This window comes from Nyctibius grandis, chromosome 3 (genome assembly GCF_013368605.1).
Source record: "Nyctibius grandis isolate bNycGra1 chromosome 3, bNycGra1.pri, whole genome shotgun sequence".
Lineage (NCBI taxonomy): Eukaryota > Metazoa > Chordata > Aves > Nyctibiiformes > Nyctibiidae > Nyctibius > Nyctibius grandis.
Genome location: NC_090660.1, coordinates 69,015,118 through 69,030,950, shown reverse-complemented (window position 1 = coordinate 69,030,950; position 15,833 = coordinate 69,015,118). Strand labels below are relative to the sequence as shown.

Genomic DNA, 15,833 nt, shown 5'->3' with positions numbered 1-15,833 from the left:
TGCCCGGAGGTAACCATTTTATTCCTTCTCTTTCAGTTAACACACTGAAATCAGAAGCAAGTCTTTCAGTTAATATAACAATCATTTCACTACTTGCTGTGGTCTCTGCTAATTGTAACTTCAGGCAGTACCTCACATCTCACCTTTTGAGTGCTTATTTTGCTCAGTAACCCTATAGTAAGCATCTGATTAAAAGGTCTTGAACCTTGATCTGAAAAAGTTAAGGTGCTGTGAATGCAGCAGAAAAACTGTAAGTGATGGAGACATACATATAGTTGTTAATTTGCCTATCTAACATTCAGACATTATTTACAGCATAGAAGCCTGGTACTCAGAATGCTATATGGCATTTAGCTGAATTCTAGTAATTTTGAGCTTCATTTTCCAAACATAAGTTTTATTTCTGTATTGTCATGTAAAAGGATGAAAAAATATCATTGAGACTTTTCACTTGGAGCAATTCTAAAACATGCAAAAGAGCACGCCAAAAAATGTGGAGATGGAGGGAAGAACATCAGAAACAAGGCCGGCATAGGAAATAACACACAGCTATTTGGTGTGAAATATATTAGATGACATATGTTGCTTTAGGGTTGTAATGTTGGTTTATTATATAGAATACACTGCTTCAAACAACAAAAACATATCAGTTATTTACGGGAAAATATATCTGCCACTGGACTCCTTAAAAGAACTCAAAAGTGCTTCTAGGTTTCCTACTTGTACTGCAAACCCACCTGTACTGCAAACCCATTTTGCTCCAGATCCAACTCCTACTTCCCCTCCATGTGCCTTCTGTCCCACAGGGAGACAATCAAAGCACTCTGGGCCAAAAGGGATTTGTGTCAGCCTTTAACTAGGTCCGCAGTCTGGATAACCAAAAGATCATGATCCCGGGCTTATCGCAACATGTACATGCCAATTAGTCTAGACCCAGCCTCCAAGAGTACAGAATGGCCAAATTCTCGTTCTCTAACTGAAAAATAGCACCTTCCTTCTTCAGATATATCTCTGACTTCATTGACATTGAAGCAAGGTACTATGCGGTGTTAGGGATTAAAATCTAACCAAAAAACCTGAAATACTCTGCCTAATCACAATATACATTAAATATTTTCTAATTTTATATTTAAAATCATTTACTGAAAATTATAAACCATTTGGAAGTGTTCCAGGCCAGGCTGGATGGGGCTTTGAGCAACCTGGTCTAGTGGAAAACTGTCGCTGCCCATGGCAGGGGGGTTGGAAGTAGATGATCTTTAAGGTCCCTTCCAACCCCAACCATTCTATGATTCTATGATATATAAGTGCTTACTACACACATATAATATTAAAAAAATGCTGTAAACAGGTATCCAAAATAATTCTAATAACAGATTGAAAGATCCTGAAACATATTACATATGCCTTGGATTCTCATTATACAACATATTTACAAAAAAAAACCCAAACAAAGAAGACCCAGACCACCTTTGAAGTACAGATGTCAAAGAAGAACACAGAACTAAAACTTGTAGTGTATGTAGAACAACTTTAAGAGTAAGCGGTGCTGCCTCAGAAGGGAATATGGCAAGGGCAGTCAGGATGTCCATTGACACAGAGTCTCCCTTGTCAGTTCCTGTGGAATCTCAGTGGCAATACATAGGTTCCTTTTCTAGTATCCTCTGGGTAAAAGATGTAAACTTCATTTGGGGTCTGGATGATCCTATATACAGCCTGAAAGATCTCTTTACTCACATAAATATTCTGATGTTGGCCTTTAAATACTTAAATAGAAATTTGATAATGTTAATCTATATAAAATTAACATGACTTCACTTTCCTACTTTCCATTGTACTACAACATTTGAATAGTATTTCATACTTTTCAGTTCAAATTAAACATATCATTTGATTTTGCTTTGGAAAAAGCATTTCTGCTGAAAGACAATTCTTAAATCCTTTCTCAAATGTCATGAAATACAGGAATCTCATCTTAGAACTTGGGAGAGTATTTCAAATTTCAGTTCTCTATTCAACAAACAGTAGTTGTTTCTCTACAAATGAGATGGTTGGTATATAACAATATCTCTGAACAGATAACAGGGGAAAACTGCTTTTAAACCAAGAAATCACTGTCTTAGAAGAACAGCTTTTTTCCTGTGTTAGTTCCCATAAAAATCTGAGTAATTATCTGTATTTCAGCAATGATATAAAATTTTGATTTATATTTATCTAGGTCTGGGCTGTATTCACATTGGGCGTTTTATTGGGTGTGGCATTCAGCAGTTTATTTTGTGATTTTTTTTTCGCAAGATGTTTTCACTAATCTAATGTTATAGAAATTCCAAGATCTCTATTATAAGTCTTTCTCATCTTTACTGTTTCCATTGTCCATTGTACAAAAGCAAACTTCCTCTTCCTCCTCTTCTTCTTCGTCTTCTTCTTCTTCTGTAGGGAAGGCATTTTTATTTTTCAGATTTTCAGAGGCATTATATTCAATGTTATTTAAAGAAGTGTCACACTTCAGAAATATTTCAGAATGACAGGTTTCTGCTGGATCTGCCAACATGGGAGAAAATTTTTCTCCAACAATATGAAATAGGCTTATTCTTAGGGTTTGGTGTGTTTTTGGCTTTCTGTTGGGTAGCTCCCTATTTGTGCCTATCACAAGATCACTGGGTATGTGTTTGGATACATTATTTTGACAATTGCTGACTTCCGCAGGTTTTACATTCCTATCCTCTATAACACGTAACTTCCCTAAACTGCTTGTATCTTTCAGAGTTGAAGATGCAAGTATTCCAAAGTTACTAATAAAATCTAAGGTGTTATTAGCATAAAACCTACTAAAAATATTATTGGCAATCTTATTGATACCGTTATTTTTTAGAGTCACATGATTATTTTCACCTGTTATTAAATCTTTGCCTGACCATTGTAAATGTTCACTCTTTTTGGCCAACAAACATGGACCCAGCTGGTTCTCAATATCAGATGCCTTTTGGTAGGCATATCCTCTCTGTTCCTCATTAATTGGTGTTACTGTCACCATCAGTATTGGACAATGTTGGCCACATATAGCATGGAGTTTATCCAGAGAATCTTCTTCCCGAAGAGCACTTCTGTTAGCATTACTACTATCAGTTGGCTGAGACTGTATGGGTTCATCATTTAAAGGCTGTTCCGATGGATGCACCTTGTTATCAGGCAATCTAAATTCTACAGATGTAAAGGCAGGAAAATTGGTATCAGCCTGTGTGGAAAGATGTGTGGAAGTAGAACCTGCCATGACTGATGGTTTAATCTTTTCTTTGTTTGCTGCAGGAAGGGAAGCGATCTTTCCACTGCGGCTATGTTTGCTTTTTGTACTTAAGTCATCCTGAAAGGGGTCTGAATCACTATTATGGGGTATATTAAAGTAGTTGCAAAAATTTTCAGGGGGTTTAACCATGTCTTCAAGTTCTGAAGAAGGGATTTCATTGAGGACTGCGTACTGATTCAGATTGCCAAAGTGCGAGTATGGAACATCATCACTGTTAGTATCAAGGACTGTGTCTGTTGATGTTGTATCCAAATTACCATACATTCCAATCCGTTCAGGTGGTGATCTTCTTATCAAATGATTTTCTTTGAGAAGCCATCTGCCTTTATCTATCAGTATTCCTTCATTTTCATTAGCTTTTATGCTAGGTTGACAATGTTGCTTTGGAGATTCCCCTGAACAGTCATTAGTATAACTTGTCTCTTCTCTGTTAAGAGTGGGTTGTGGTGTTGGTAAAGAAGCATTTTCTCTTCTAGCTATAGTGTTATCTTTGTTTATGTTTACTGGAAATTCTTGTGATGGTAATGAAGAATGTGACAATTTCTCTGCAGAACAAGACCTAGGTTCTTGAGAAAAAGAAATGTTTTTTCCCACCACTGCAGAGTGGAATTCTTCAGTATCCTTTTGAAATACTTTTGACACATAAGGAAATCCTTTTTGAAAATTAGGCTTAAATGAAGCTTCTGCCTTGCCATAAAGCCGTTCAATAGTTCTTTTTACATAGCCAGTATTATAATGTTTTTCAAGTACTGCTTCCTCCCCGCTTTCATTGGTCAAATCACTAGATGCTTTAAAGTTATAATCACTCTCTTCAGTATCTGGTCTGTAATCTGACCAGTCTGAAGTAGCAGGACTTCTTAAGCATTTTTTTAATTGAGAAGTGTCTGAACACATTTTATTCTCCAGTTCTTCTTCTTGCAATTTCTCTTCTCCTTCGCTCATATCATATTCTGTAATTTGTTTTGATTCATAACAAAATGATAATGGAGACACTGTAGATAATCTCTCAGAGGTTTCCTGATAAGTTTCTGCATCTTCCTCATCTTCCTGTACAGAATAATCCTCATTATTATATTCTGCAGAGGTATCAGCAGCTAATTTAAGTTGGTTATTTGATTTTTTGTCATTACCTGCTGACTTTGTATCAACTTTGTCATCTTCACTTTTATCAGTTGTAACATGTATAATATCTTTTGCACCTTCTAACTCAGAAGTATCCTGATCTAAAATATGATTTTTATCATTGGAAGTTACACTATGAACTGTCGAGTTAGGTTCTACTGAAGTTTCTGACTCTTCATTAGTCAATGTTGTATCAGTGTTTTTATCTTCAGATTTTTTACATAGGTTACCAGGCATGTCTTCATTTCTTTCAGTTGGCTCTATAGCTGATGCAAGGCTACAGATATTTGAATTAGGATCAGCATATTGACCATCTAGCTGTGTTTTGGGAGCACTCAAGTCTAAAGTCTCTGTTTCTCTACAAAGATCTTTCTGTATATCAAAACAGCTTTCTAATTCACCAGTCGATTTTAGAACTTCTTCAGAATTTTCACTGTTCTTTGGAATGCAAGGCTCAACTGATTTTTCATTTTCATGCAAATGTATACCATTATGAATTTCAGATATGGGCATATTATCATAGCAACATGTGGAGTCCTGCTTTTTCATTTCCCTCCCAAAGTGTAATAAGTTATTTTCTGTTGATTGTTGAAAATGTGAGAAGGCAGCCTTCAGTTCATCAACTTTTTCTATGACCGTAGTTTGTTTCAGAAATTGTAACTGTGTAAATATTTCAGAACAGCTACAGGTAGTTTTTTGCATATCATCTTTGATTGTCCCAATCAAACTCTCTCTCAGATTCAGTACAAGTAGCCAAGCTAGGAGGACATTAGAGGAAGAACCAAAAGCTGAAGGAGGAAGATCTGAAAGGCTGCAAGCTTTTCCTGCACATCCACTATGTTCTTTCTGAAGACCAAGCAAAGTTGATTGTAGTTCATGCAGCAACATGTTAGATATGCAATTATTCTGAACATCAATTCCCATTTTCTCTTTGACAGTTGCACAATCAACTTGAACAGCAACTTCAGATTTTTTTCTTTGACATACGTTGGTATCTTGAATATCAACTTCTGACTTCTTTTTATCATTGTCATGTGTTTCATGAAACAAGTGTAGCTTACCATCATGACGAAATTCTGACTTTAGGGAATACTTGGCTGCTTCTACTATAGTTCTATTAGCATGAATCAAAGAGTCAGTTTGTTTTTCACCTGAATCCTTGGCTGATTCTTCTAAAGTTCCCAATTCACCAATAGGCTTTAACGTTTTTTTGGTTAGATTATGTTCAACCAGATGTTTTTTTCCAGTCACATGCACTTTATTTGTGATAAATCTTGTTTCTTTATCTATAAAACCATCAGTATTTTCTTTAGGAAGGTGGCAGGCCTTGCTATTCTCTACATTCCCTTCTTTTTTATTTATAGGGGGTAAGACAGAATTTGGTGACAAATTTTTCAGCCAAGTTTGGACATAGTTTTCAAGTGAATGCTCAACAACCTCCTCTTGAAAATTCTCCTGTTTTAGAGCCTCTAGTGTAATGGCGCTCTCTGACGTATTTAATTTATTTGCACCTTTACTTAGATTTTTCTTCATCCCTTTTTGCTTTTTCTCTTTCTTTGATAACAAATTTTCTGAAATATTCTTTTCCTTTTCTTTTTCAAAGTTAAGATTCTTTGGCACTTCTGACAATGGCTTTGAAATCACTGATGAGTTGGGTGTCTGTTCAAAAGAACTGATTGTGAGATGTGTGCCTTCTTTCTCAGTACTCAGTGTATCCTGACTGTGCTCAGATTCATTGTTTGAATCAGCTGTCATTAGATCGTCTTCACTCTTTGCAGATAAAACAGTACTATTTTTTTTGCCTGACTTCGAATTTACCTTGGTCATCTTCTTGTTATTGCTTCTTGTTTTTTTATTACATGATAATCCATTTTGTTCCACTGAATCCTGGTGATTGAACTCATCTTCAGGACATATGCTTTTGTCTGAATTGACAGACCCATCGTTGTTTTTTACAAAAAATTTCATTCCTTTTTTCTGAGGCATTTCAGAATAATTATCCATATCCTCTGTTGTGGAATCCTGTGTGGATTTGCTTGTGATATGCATTCCCTCACTTTTAATTATCCCTGAAATTTCTTTATCTTTTTGATTTTCATATGTACCTTGCTCTAGAAAGTTAGATGTTTTTCTCTTCTTTTTGGTGAGGGAAGATGCAGACTGGCTGGCATCAATGAGATGTGTTGCTGTCACAGGTTCAGTCCTGACACTGATTTGATTCTCACTTTGAATAACAGTAGGAAAGAATCCAGTTGTTGGATTTGTTTTCTCAGTGGGATCTTTACTACATGGAGGTACCATCATCTGCATCTGGCTATGTCCAGGACAGGCTGAATGCACCGAATCTTGAGAAATAGGTAATAAATCAGCAGCTGTACATTTTGTTTCTTCTTTTGACTGACAAAATTCTGAATAACTAATGAAAGAACTCAGTGATCTTTTTATTTGTTTAATACCACACGAGTCACGGATGTGGTCTGCTGAACCTGGCCTAGCTGCCTGGTAAATTTTTGACGATGGTATGAAGCCACTGAAGTTAGCTTTGCAGGTTGATACTAAACCATTATATGTACCTTGTTCCACAACCAATTTCTCTAATGTATTCTGTACCAATTCATCCTTGTCAGACACTTCTGGTGTCTTCCTATTTGTGGTTTCTATTAAATCATTACTTTTGTGGTTTACTTTAAAAAGCTTTTCTTTTTTTATATTCTCTGAAGAAAGCTTTAATAAATCATTGTCACTCATCTCACTAAATTTTGGATTACTGACACTTGATTTTTTTCTGCTTGAATGAGCTACCATGCAATACTCAGATTTATTTTCTCCGTTCTGTGTTTCCTCACTGTAAGAAAACTGTCCTATTGTCTTCTCCTGAACTTCTTTCTCAGATATCAAGGTGACACTTTCAACTACTGCTTTCTTTTGTCTAACACGCCTTGGCCCAGGGGTGGGAGGCCTATAAAAGCGAGGCCTGATATTATCTTCAGGTACATTGCTTATGTCTAGATCTGCAGAATTGTTCTTCTTACAGCTATTACAACCAGCAGTTTTTAAATCAGACTCTGATTCTTTGTCTGACACTTCTGCATTAAATTGCTGTAATGAGTCTCCCTCTTCTTTATTGTAGCTCTTCAAAAATGGAGCATCTTTTGCTTTTATACCTTCTGATACATTTACATTGGGTAAGCACTCTTCCGCAGGCATTGCAGAATTGCAAATGGTGGTATTTTTACCATCAGAAAGGCCAGCACGACTTACAGTCGTTGTCCATTTAATGGTTTCTTCCTCTTTGATTTTGAATCGAACTTTCATTTCCACTGTGATACTGCCATCTTGATTAAGGTGAACAGATTTCTCAATGTCATCTTCATACTGTACCACAGATAAGTCTTCACCAGTAACTGACTGATTTTCTCCTATACCACTATGACTGTGAGGAACATAGGAAGAATCCGAGTTGTTATCATTTGAGTTGTTATCATTCGAGTTGTTATCATTTGAGTTGTTATCATTGATGGACCCTTTATCAGATGAAACTGAGAATATCTGGGATCTTGAGCTAGAGTCCATTTCAGTTCTCGCTACAAATAATTAGATTGAAACAACCCAAATTCATTCAGTAGGAGGAAAGTAGAGCACACAAATATAATGTGTAAGGATCCAGATGGTGAGACAGCAGACAGGCAGCAAAGGAAGAGAAAAGAAGAAAGGAGAAAAATTAGTACAAAAGAAGCTAATCAAGTGTGTTTATTTTACTAGAGTATTAGAAAGTAAAGAGAAAAAACGCTAATCTTGCTGTTCATTTTAAGAAGCTGTCAGAGAGAGAAATAGAACCAATTTTTAATACAGAATCAAGCATTTAACTACTTTTCCACTTAATTTTATTTTGCGATAGGTTCTTTCTAATTCCAGAGCTATAGTCTTATTTGAAGCTCCAAAGCCTAAAAAAGTACTAAATGTTCTCATTTTATACTTATTTGGGAGCAGAGGTTGCCTTGAACCTTTTTAGGGATTCACAGGCCCTCGCTTGTTTGGGCTTCAAGCTACCAACTTTACTTCTTCATGCCTTAACAATTGTTGATATAGAACTGACCTATAGAGAAGTAAATATTGAAGCACTCAAACTTCTTATAAAATCAGAATTTAAATCATCACATTCTGAGATACCTTTTATGCTACAGTACTATAGATGATGGTGCAAAACTCAGTAAAGCCAGTGAGAATACTTTCAAGCTTCAATGAATTTTGAGTATGGCCCAATATGTGTTTGCATACACAATAAATATTCCCCAAATAAGTTGGGGTTTTTACAAAAAATTATATCTCATCTCTCTCTAACAGTTGTCACTGAAGACGTGAGAGGTAAAAGAACATGAGATAAAAATAAAGTTTTGCTGTCTTCCAAGAAGCTCTGCATGTGTGAGGGAAACAGTACATGTACACCCATAGACATCCACAACTGTTACTGATACCTAAATATATCAGAGACATCATTTAATAGAAAGGTTTCACTTGCAGAAAGGTATTTTAACACATGTAATATTAACTTATGTACATTGCTTGAATTTAAATATTTTTTTTCTCGAGTCACAAATGATCTTTTGAAATGATCATCATTTCGCAGCTAAACTGGGGAAGTGTGGTCTGGATGATCGGGTAGTGAGGTGGATTGTGAACTGGCTGAAGGAAAGAAGCCAGAGAGTAGTGGTCAGCGGGACAGAGTCCAGTTGGAGGTCTGTGTCTAGCGGAGTTCCGCAAGGGTCGGTTCTGGGACCAGTTCTATTCAATATATTCATTAATGACTTGGATGAGGGATTAGAGCGCGCTGTCAGCAAGTTCGCTGATGACACAAAACTGGGAGGAGTGGCTGATGTGCCGGAAGGCTGCGCAGCCATTCAGAGAGACCTGGACAGGCTGGAGAGTTGGGCGGGGAGAAATTTAATGAAATATAACAAGGGCAAGTGTAGAGTCCTGCATCTGGGCAAGAACAACCCCATGTACCAGTACAAGTTGGGGACAGAGCTGTTGGAGAGCAGCGTAGGGGAAAGGGACCTGGGGGTCCTAGTGGACAACAGGATGACCATGAGCCAGCAGTGTGCCCTTGTGGCCAAGAAGGCCAATGGCATCCTGGGGTGTATTAGAAGGGGTGTGGTCAGCAGGTCGAGAGAGGTTCTCCTCCCCCTCTACTCTGCCCTGGTGAGGCCGCATCTGGAATATTGTGTCCAGTTCTGGGCCCCTCAGTTCAAGAAGGACAGGGAACTGCTAGAGAGAGTCCAGTGCAGAGCCACGAAGATGATTAAGGGAGTGGAACATCTCCCTTATGAGGAGAGGCTGAGGGAGCTGGGTCTCTTTAGCTTAGAGAAGAGGAGACTGAGGGGGGACCTCATTAATGTTTATAAATATGTAAAGGGCAAGTGTCAAGAGGAGGGAGCCAGGCTCTTCTCAGTGACATCCCTTGACAGGACAAGGGGCAATGGGTGCAAGCTGGAACACAGGAGGTTCCACTTAAATTTGAGGAAAAACTTCTTTATGGTGAGGGTGACTGAACACTGGAACAGGCTGCCCAGAGAGGTTGTGGAGTCTCCTTCTCTGGAGACATTCAGAACCCGCCTGGACGCGTTCCTGTGTGATATGGTCTAGGCAATCCTGCCCCGGCAGGGGGATTGGACTAGATGATCTTTCGAGGTCCCTTCCAATCCCTAACATTCTGTGATTCTGTGATTCTGTGATTCTGTGATCTCATATCAAGACTTCCACAGTTAACATACTACTATTATAGATACGTGTCTATGGTTTCAGTCAGAGTGCTTTGCAAGTTTCCCAGGCATATGCTTTACCATAAACTGAATCAGAAATAAAAGTTTGTACTAACTCTTCTAACATAGACCAGACTTTATGCTTTCCAAAGTAAAAATCTCACCACCTCTGTCTCAGGAAATGGAATTGGAACCAAGTGCCTGAAATTTTATTTTTCAGGCTCTCACATCATCCATGATGTCTCCTACACAGGATACTTTTGAATTTCTCAGGTTAAAGATAAAAAGCAGATAGATTTTTTTTCTCTCTCTTTCTGTAATTGTTGTTAACTAAAGATTAGAAGAGGGAGCTTATCAGTTTCTCACCTACTCACATTTTGTACCATTGCAAGGCTCAATCTCTGGCTCAAAGCAAAATTTGTGTAGGATTTTTTGTTTCTGCAGAACTTTCATTCTCAAAAATGTTCCTATTTATTCTCTCATGACTCATTAGCTATGCTCTGCAAACAGCTCTCAAGCTGTGCAGGTCAAAGAACATGAAGGCTGAGAAAAACTAAAATGAATAGTTTGGTGGGGACATAATAAACTGCGAAGGATGTGGAAGAAACTCCTTCAAGTAAATAGAAGCCAAGTGTCTTATGTATCGATGTGCTCCATGACACAGTAAAGATTACCATGGAAAGTCTCAGTACAGAAACAATTACAGTGTTCCCTCAGCTCTCCAGTACAGTATGCAGCTGTATCAAGAGTACAAGGTACCTCTGGATTAAACAAGTTTCCCCCTAGACAGTACCTCTGCCCTATAAGATGCTCTAATGCCGAGGACCTAAAGTTCTGGTACCCCAGCATTTTGTTCCCCTCAACCTCAGGCTATTCAGCTAGCCTGGTTTCTCTCCAACAGCTCCTCATGTTTTTGATCATCCACTGGTCACTTCACACTCTTACTGACCTTGTCAGTGGCACAACTCCATGAGTAATCAAAAGGAAAGTGCATATTTGTGTATCTTTTCCCAAACTTATCCAAAAAACATATATTACAGCTGTGAGGATATAGGAAAGGATGGTATTCTGTTTAGACAAAAGCAACTTCAAAAACATGATGAATTTGTGAGTGGATGGGTGCTCTAAAGTTTTTCCTGTTTGTGTGGAACATGCGACATGGGAAAAAGTGAGGGTCATGACAATGACAAGTTGAACCTCCACTTGCTAAGGTAAGTTCTGAAAACTGCACAAAAGTTTTACTCAAGAAATTCAGTCAGTTAAGATCCTGAAGTAGCCTGTGGGTTCTTTTTTACCACTGCCATTTTAATTGTGACATCAAAAAATTAATAACAATGACAATCGAGTGCATTAAAATAAAATATACTTATAGATTTGCATCCATGTTCTCAATAAGTCTGTTTGAAAGAAAATATGCACACTAGATGAGTACTTAGCAGAAACTTACATTTTAAAAAGAACATTAACACTTTGATCTTTCTTACGCTTATAGAGGAGTCAGAGCAGATATAAACAGTTTCAACTGGCCTTTTTGAATATCCTTGATCCTAGTAAGATTGTCATGGTTTATGTCTTACGTCGAGAGAGATAAACCAATTAATAAAATACAAATTAATTCAAAGAACTTACTATTTTCACTTTCTGACTTGGCATTTGCTTTCGGGTACACACGATTTGTAATTCCAAGTAATTTAGCAGGCCGTGAATTCCCAAGAGAATCATAATTGCTTGGTTTAAAAGGCTCTCTCCCCGCTGCGACTACAGCTCCAGAGCACAACATCAGGGCCTGAAGATTAGGAACCTGGAAAAAAAAAAGTAATATTAAATTCTCTGCCTTAGCAACCACAAAAAATAATGTAAGAGATTTATCCCTTCCATGCTTTAATATCTTCACTTCTTAGTCTCTACGTTAGTTTGCAGCAGGCTATTAAATATGTATCACAGCACGGAATTAATTTTTCAATTCCTATAAGGCAATTCCTATCCCTGTGAGGGTATGTCTTGTTATATAAATATATTAGAAAAAGACTTCGAGAAGCAACTTGGATCCAGATAAAAATTTTCTTATAATTTAAGTGTTTGTGTATGTAATTTTGTTTCATCGTTGCACAGTGACTGCTCATAGCCATGAAATAAGAATATGCATTTGGAGGTAGGTATACATATGAACACATATTTGGAGGAAGAAAAGGGAAATTCAGAATACAACACAAGTACTTGACCTGTACTGTCACAGAGGAACAGGACAGAATTACAGAACAATATACGTTGGAAAAGACTTCTAGAGGTCATGTAGTCTAACCCTCTGCTCAAAGCAGATCTGACTGGATCAAGGTACTCAGAGCCTTGTCTAACAGTTTTGAATTTATGTTCCAAAATATATTGCAAGATAAAGCTTACAAACTGCACTTCACTGACTTATAGGAGATACAGACAGTTTCCCAGCCTAATACAGAATTTCATGAAATGGAGGGTAAACACGAGACTTCCCTTGAAATCCTGGAGCTCTGCATGGAATTCTCTTTCTAGATACCTGTTAGGTATAATCACAAGTGCTTTTCTGTGGTTAAACAACACACACATAAAACACTAAGTGAGGTAAAATTATACAAAACAGCATATGAGATGAAAATCAGGATTATTAGTGCTGCATCATCTAGGTTTAGAGGTACGGAACCTGGTCTATGGTTTGAAAACTATAGTAGACAATCAGGTGTCATAGTTTCAAGTCATTAATGGCAAACTACTCTGCATTTGTGTAATTGTAAAATGTATGGCTCTAAGATGCTACTTACCATATTTTTAAAGCATTAAAAATCACAGATAAACAGCATTAAGAATAAAGGAAGTTTCTGTGTAAATGGGTAAAAATATAGACTTGAGAACACTCCTGAAAGAGGCCTGAGTAAGAAAGAGAAAAGTGATTTTTCGTGATGACTTCAAATAAAATGTCCTCAATTGCTTCTCTCTGAATGCAAGATTCCAGTATATTTCCTCCAAGCTAGTAGCATTTCTGAAGGGGAAAAGGCATAGAAAGGTAATAGCTGAAATTCAGCACATCAGATCTTACACCAGGCCAGTGTCCCAAGCTTATAATTGATAAAATCACCTTTTAAATTAAAAATAATCTAGAAGCAATAATAGAAAAATTGTCAGTACTCATCTTTATTCTCACCTTTCTGCCATCAGTGGTATATAGTTTCATGACTGGATATTGCATTAACTCACTTATATAACCCAGAAAGGCCTCAAATGTCTGTGTATTTTTCTTTCCCAGAATCATGGTGCGCCTGAGGCTTACGTTCCCATTTTTGAAAACAAGCATCTTTTTGGGAGTAGTTATTTTGCTTTCTCGATGGCCAAATCCATCTTCATTCTCCCTTGCTAATTGCACAGCTCGACGATGAGTGCTGACAGGCCTACTGATCTGCCAGGGCAGCGGCTTTTTCCTGGCCTGTTCCAGGTTGATGGGCTTAATTTTCCTCTGGTAGGAGCAAATATAAGATTTTCCATCTTCAAGATCCTCCAAATTGGTGATGTTGTGTCTCCCTTTTGGTGTACTAATATTCCTTACTCCAAAAGGTAATGGGACTCTTTTGGATAAACTATCCAGCAAGGCATCAAATGTTTTGTAAGACTGGTTATTAATGACCATTTTGATCCCATTAAACTGAGGATCTCCACTTTTGTAGAAACAGATCCGTTTTGCCACGACAGGTTCAGTAACGTTGAAATGGCGCATGGATAAACTCTGTTCACTCTCGGAGGAGTTTGGCTGATTCACTGAGTAACTAGTTGAAGGTGTTTCACTCATTTTGACAGCAATCTGGAAGAGAGAGGAGATGGATGTAAAACCTTTCTTATGACTAGTAATAATACAGTCTTCGTTTTGAAAGGTGCAGAAAGAGAATTTATGAGAAACCAACAGCAGCAAGTTGTGCCAAATATCATTGGATTTAAATGGATCCAAGATGTTATCTCTAAATTCCACAAAGACTCCAGTACTGTCGGATTAAGTTAGCATAGCTCTACTTGCAAATATTCCCAAAACTCTCCAATGTAATTTCATATATCTTGTCATTTTGGTACAAGAGATCTTTCCTTAGAAGAAGGTACTTTGTCAGTCCAGAATGATGATCAGATGGTTTTTTTCTTGAGCATGAAGCTAATGACAACATTTCATATATAATATATTAGCAAAATCCTTATTAGGAGAGAGCATTTGTGCTTAGGCATGAGCCATATTCAGTCCAAAATAACAAAACTGAAAGACAATACAATTCATTATGAACTCATATACTAGTTTTATACCAGGGCAAATCCACTGGAGACAGAGAAAAGGCTCCTGATTTACTGGTGTAAACTATAGTGTAAACTATAGTGTAAACTATACCAGAGTAAGGCCCAAAACATGTTTTAGAGTTAAGCTGCATCATAAATTGACAGATCATTTGCTTTTCTATTATAAGTTTTATATTTTATGATACATAAACCACTACAATATTTGCATTATACTGAGGGAAAAAATACTGATCAAATAATACTTTTTTAGTAAGAGAAAAGTCTTTAAATACTTTATAAAGAGCAAAATATTTCAGGTATGCTTCAGCAGAAGTAGCCTTTACCATGAAACATTTAAATATCCATCTTTTAAACAGCAGATTATTTCTGACAACTATATGATAGTCTTCATACTTGAAAATAGAGCACTCCCACCAAAGATTCAAATCTTGAATCTTGAATCTTTGAATCACCAAGATTTGGATTCAAATCTTACCATTTGAATCCAATCCACATACAGATACTGTAATGACAACCCTTTAAATTAATAAAATCACTTTATCTTAATGATTGGTTTGTTTTGAGAGGAACACAGGGTCAACTAATCAGCCTCAAGGAAGTAGTTTTAGTAGAGTTTTACTGAAAAGCTGTATAGCAGTCTCAGGGAATATGTTTGTCATCAAAATAATATAAATTAAGTTCTTTGACAATGTCATCTTGATGTAGCTGCCATATTGACTAATGGAACAATCTCTTCTCACTACTACATATTTTTCTTAATGAAGCTATGGAAAACAATATTTTTACTATTTTACTACTACACTGTGGTGGGTTGACCCTGTCTGGATGCCAGGTGCCCACCAAAGCTGCTCTATCACTCCCCTCCTCAGCAGGACAGGGGAGAGAAAATATAACAAAAGGCTTGTGGGTCGAGATAAGGACAGGGAGAGACCATTCACCAATTACCCATTCACCAATTACTGTCATGGGCAAAACAGAGTCGACTTTGGGAATTCAGTTAATTTATTACCAATCAAATCAGAGTAGGATAATGAGAAATAAAAACTAAATCTAAAATAACCTTCCCCCCACCCCTCCCTTCTTCCCGGGCTTAACTTCACTCCCAAATTCTCTACCTCCTCCCTCACAGAGGCACTGGGGGACAGGGAATGGGGGTTGTGGTCAATTCATCACACATTGTCGCTGCCGCTCCTTCCTCCTGAGGGGGAGGACTCTTCACACTCTTCCCCTGCTCCAATGTGGGGTCCCTCCCACAGGAGACAGTTCTCCACAAACTTCCCCAATGTGAGTCCTTCCCACAGGCTGCAGTTCTTCACAAACTGCTCCAGCATGGGTCCTTTCCACAG

General features: G+C 37.5%; 2 protein-coding genes across 2 annotated transcripts in view; both read right to left on the bottom strand.

The window, feature by feature from the left end:
• The window catches only part of LOC137661595 (lipoxygenase homology domain-containing protein 1-like), a 192,831-nt gene extending 178,832 nt beyond the window's left edge, over positions 1-13,999 (bottom strand). The window contains 2 exon segments of the mRNA XM_068397201.1: positions 11,815-11,986; positions 13,361-13,999. Of these exon segments, the coding sequence (XP_068253302.1) occupies positions 11,815-11,986; positions 13,361-13,999 (811 nt within the window).
• Positions 2,339-7,999, bottom strand: LOC137661067 (oxygen-regulated protein 1-like). The gene is made up of 2 exons (XM_068396409.1): positions 3,265-7,999; positions 2,339-3,201 (listed from the first exon to the last, which is right to left on the bottom strand). Exons 1-2 carry the CDS (start codon positions 7,997-7,999, stop codon positions 2,339-2,341), a joined length of 5,598 nt encoding a protein of 1,865 aa, XP_068252510.1.
• Positions 14,000-15,833: the final 1,834 nt, after the last annotated feature.

Coding starts and splice junctions, on each gene's coding strand:
- LOC137661067 (XM_068396409.1), bottom strand. CDS start 7,999: ATGGACTCTAGCTCAAGATCCCAGATATTCTCAGTTTCATCTGATAAA. Junction 3,202..3,264: donor TAAACCATCAGTCATGGCAG/GTTCTACTTCCA, acceptor TTACATCTGTAG/AATTTAGATTGCCTGATAAC.